Source organism: Olea europaea, unplaced genomic scaffold, assembly GCF_002742605.1.
Source record: "Olea europaea var. sylvestris unplaced genomic scaffold, O_europaea_v1 scaffold1595, whole genome shotgun sequence".
Taxonomy (NCBI): Eukaryota; Viridiplantae; Streptophyta; class Magnoliopsida; order Lamiales; family Oleaceae; genus Olea; species Olea europaea.
Genome location: NW_019233576.1, coordinates 10,696 through 13,486, shown reverse-complemented (window position 1 = coordinate 13,486; position 2,791 = coordinate 10,696). Strand labels below are relative to the sequence as shown.

At 35.3% G+C, this 2,791-nt stretch overlaps 1 protein-coding gene across 1 annotated transcript; it reads right to left on the bottom strand.

Moving 5' to 3' along the window:
* Positions 1-386: 386 nt before the first annotated feature.
* LOC111377006 (F-box/FBD/LRR-repeat protein At1g13570-like) lies at positions 387-2,514 on the bottom strand. Its single transcript, XM_023000018.1, has 6 exons — positions 2,446-2,514; positions 1,606-1,692; positions 1,203-1,502; positions 923-1,048; positions 687-836; positions 387-590 (listed from the first exon to the last, which is right to left on the bottom strand). Exons 1-6 carry the CDS (start codon positions 2,512-2,514, stop codon positions 387-389), a joined length of 936 nt encoding a protein of 311 aa, XP_022855786.1.
* Between the last annotated feature and the right edge of the window lie 277 nt (positions 2,515-2,791).

Below are 2,791 nucleotides of genomic sequence, written 5' to 3'. Positions count from 1 at the left end.
ATCCTAAACTATATATTATTACAGTCAAAACTTTATATATATGAAGAACATCATGAAAATAAGTTCATAAGTTTACTTGCATTTAAGTAGATCTATTTGCACAAAAAACCGTAATCTCCGAAGTGTTTTCCTGATATGGTTTGAAATCTCATATTTAGCCAACACTACCTTGCATGATTTAGGAAAAACATTTCAAATTTCAGAAAGCCACATTGCAAAATTGAAAGTAAAGTACTCCTGATCTCTTTGAGCTAGATTCATCCAACTATCAAAGTTTATATTCATCTTAATTTTCATAAATGACCATTGCATTTGGCGATGCACGCCAAACTTTGTTTACCTCTTTGAAAATCACATAAACTTTCTCAGTGCTAGGCCGGAATAAATCACTCCTGTACTGGATCGATCACCATTCTCTTTAGCTTCGGTGATTTCTCCAATAAAAGCATAATGAGTGTCATCTCAGAAACGGTGCCAGAAATGGATTCGAGCCTCACTTCTTGAAGTTGATTTAAAAGTACATCTGAGTAGTATTGCACGTTTAGAAAGTCTGAAACATGGCTTGCATCAGAACCTTCCCAATCCATAATCTATGAAATGTGTCAAAAAAATTAGTTAGCTTAAATTTTTAGTTCAAATCAGAATATAGAAGAAGGCAATTTGAAATAACTACGTCCATTACTTACAACGGAAATCTTCATTTTTTCAAGGTTGGGGGACCTTCTGATCAAGCGAAGAACACATGAGAATTCCTCCTCTGAATCTAGATATATATGGAGTAACTTCAGAATTTTAAGGTGGATTAAAAGCAGTTGGAAGCACCGTTTGGACTTGACCTGCAAAGTCCAGAAAGAAGATGGAAAAATTATGATCGAACATAATTAACTTGAATTCACATGATTATATTTATAATTAACCATACCAGCATAAAATGGCAGTCCATGCACAGTTTATGAAGGGCAGGAAGAGAATCAAAGAACCCAACAAAGGTACAGTTTCGATAATTGAATTCATCATCCTCATAATGCTCATAAGCAGTAACTCTTAACTGTTGCAAGATGTTGGGATCTCTTTATACAAATAGACGAACAACAGAAACATCGAAGATGAAAAAGTCTTAGCATAGGAGCATCAATTTCCAAGTTATCAAGCTCAATTGGGATATTCAGCAACAGTTGCTCCAGAAACAGGCAGCTAGATACCAAACTTTGAAGTACTTCAGCATGAATGATGACGTAACACAATTCCACCCTAACTAGTCCATTAAATCCTTTAAAGGTTGGAGGAGGATTGATCAAACCAGCAGAAAGTGTCAAATGTTTCAGCAGTAAATACATAAATAGTGAAGACGGAATTCTGTATCCATGTTCAGTTTCAAAGATGAATTCTTCAACACCAGAATTTGATAAGAGATTGATCATGTGGTCAATATGTGAACAGCTTTCAAGCTTTGGAATAATGAGACTAAACTTAGTTATGGGTCCTCGGTGATGTAAAAGAACCTGGTTAAGTTACAGCAAGAACTTCATAGTTCTCTCATTTGCCTCGAATTCTTGCCACACCGTAACATCAAATATGAGATGAGGTAGTTTAACCCAATTATACCTCAGCAGCATCATGTGTTGGCACACACATTAGAATGTCATCTATTATATTTTCAGGAAGGTTGCTTATCCTATCAACAGGTTGAAGCTGTGCAAAATCCATTCTGCAGTGTTATTGGAAAAGACAATTCTGTAATGACCAAAAAATCACACAAGTAATAAAAACATCAAAACTACAATCAAGAAAATTGCATGCATATATTAGACAGAAACAAATTCAACATGAAGTTCTCACAATTTTTCTCGCATTGCTTTAATTTGTTACGAATAATTTAGAAGATAAAATTTTCCTTTATTTATATCTCAAAATTTACAAAATGAGGCTTATTGTCACAGATGTGTGCAGACAGCGTTCCTAGTGTTTTAGAAATTGGAAAGTACAATAGTATTGGTCACACCACATTGCATGTCTAACACATCTCCCTCAACTGTTAGATACTTGAAAACAGCATAAATAAAACATGATATGCGTATATATTGGACAATAGCAATCCATCTAGGATGAGTGTTTGTACACATCACAGTTACATTGTTCAATCAGTCGTGCTACCAGAAGGAAAGTAAAGAGAGGATACACATTAGAAATTTACGTCAGCAGATGCTCGAAATATACTCAAACAGAGTTGCAAAAACATATACATATTCGATCTCTAATTTATAGGGACTAAGGTTTAGTTAATAATTGTTTTAGATACTTGAAATCTACCAAAAGACTTGTTGTCTACTTGTAGTCTCTACTTATTACAACATGGAAACTGCACGCTAACAGTGTAGTTTGTAGTGTGTTCTGACTTATAAAAACTCTGTTGTATACGAGTTTGGCACCATAATTTATATATACTTGTGTGGATGGGGTGTTTCTCCTTTGTGGTAACCCATTTCTTGTGTTTTTCTGATATTCACTCTCCATAAACCGAGGGTTTGAATGAATTTACTTGGTCAGAGAATTGTCTCAAGGACTAGAGGAAAGTATCTGGTCGAACGTCTATGTCCAGGCTAAGCCTCAGGTAGGGATTTATGTGATCATGCTTAAGAATCCTGTGGTTGGTACTTGGCAAGTTCATCCAGTTTGAGTTGGTCATTTGTGTTATCCCAATCGTTATCGATGAGGTCGTTAGGAAATAGAGTTGTGTGCCCTTGCAATAAGCTATTCGAACAACTATCACTTTGGTTAACTTGCCTACGAT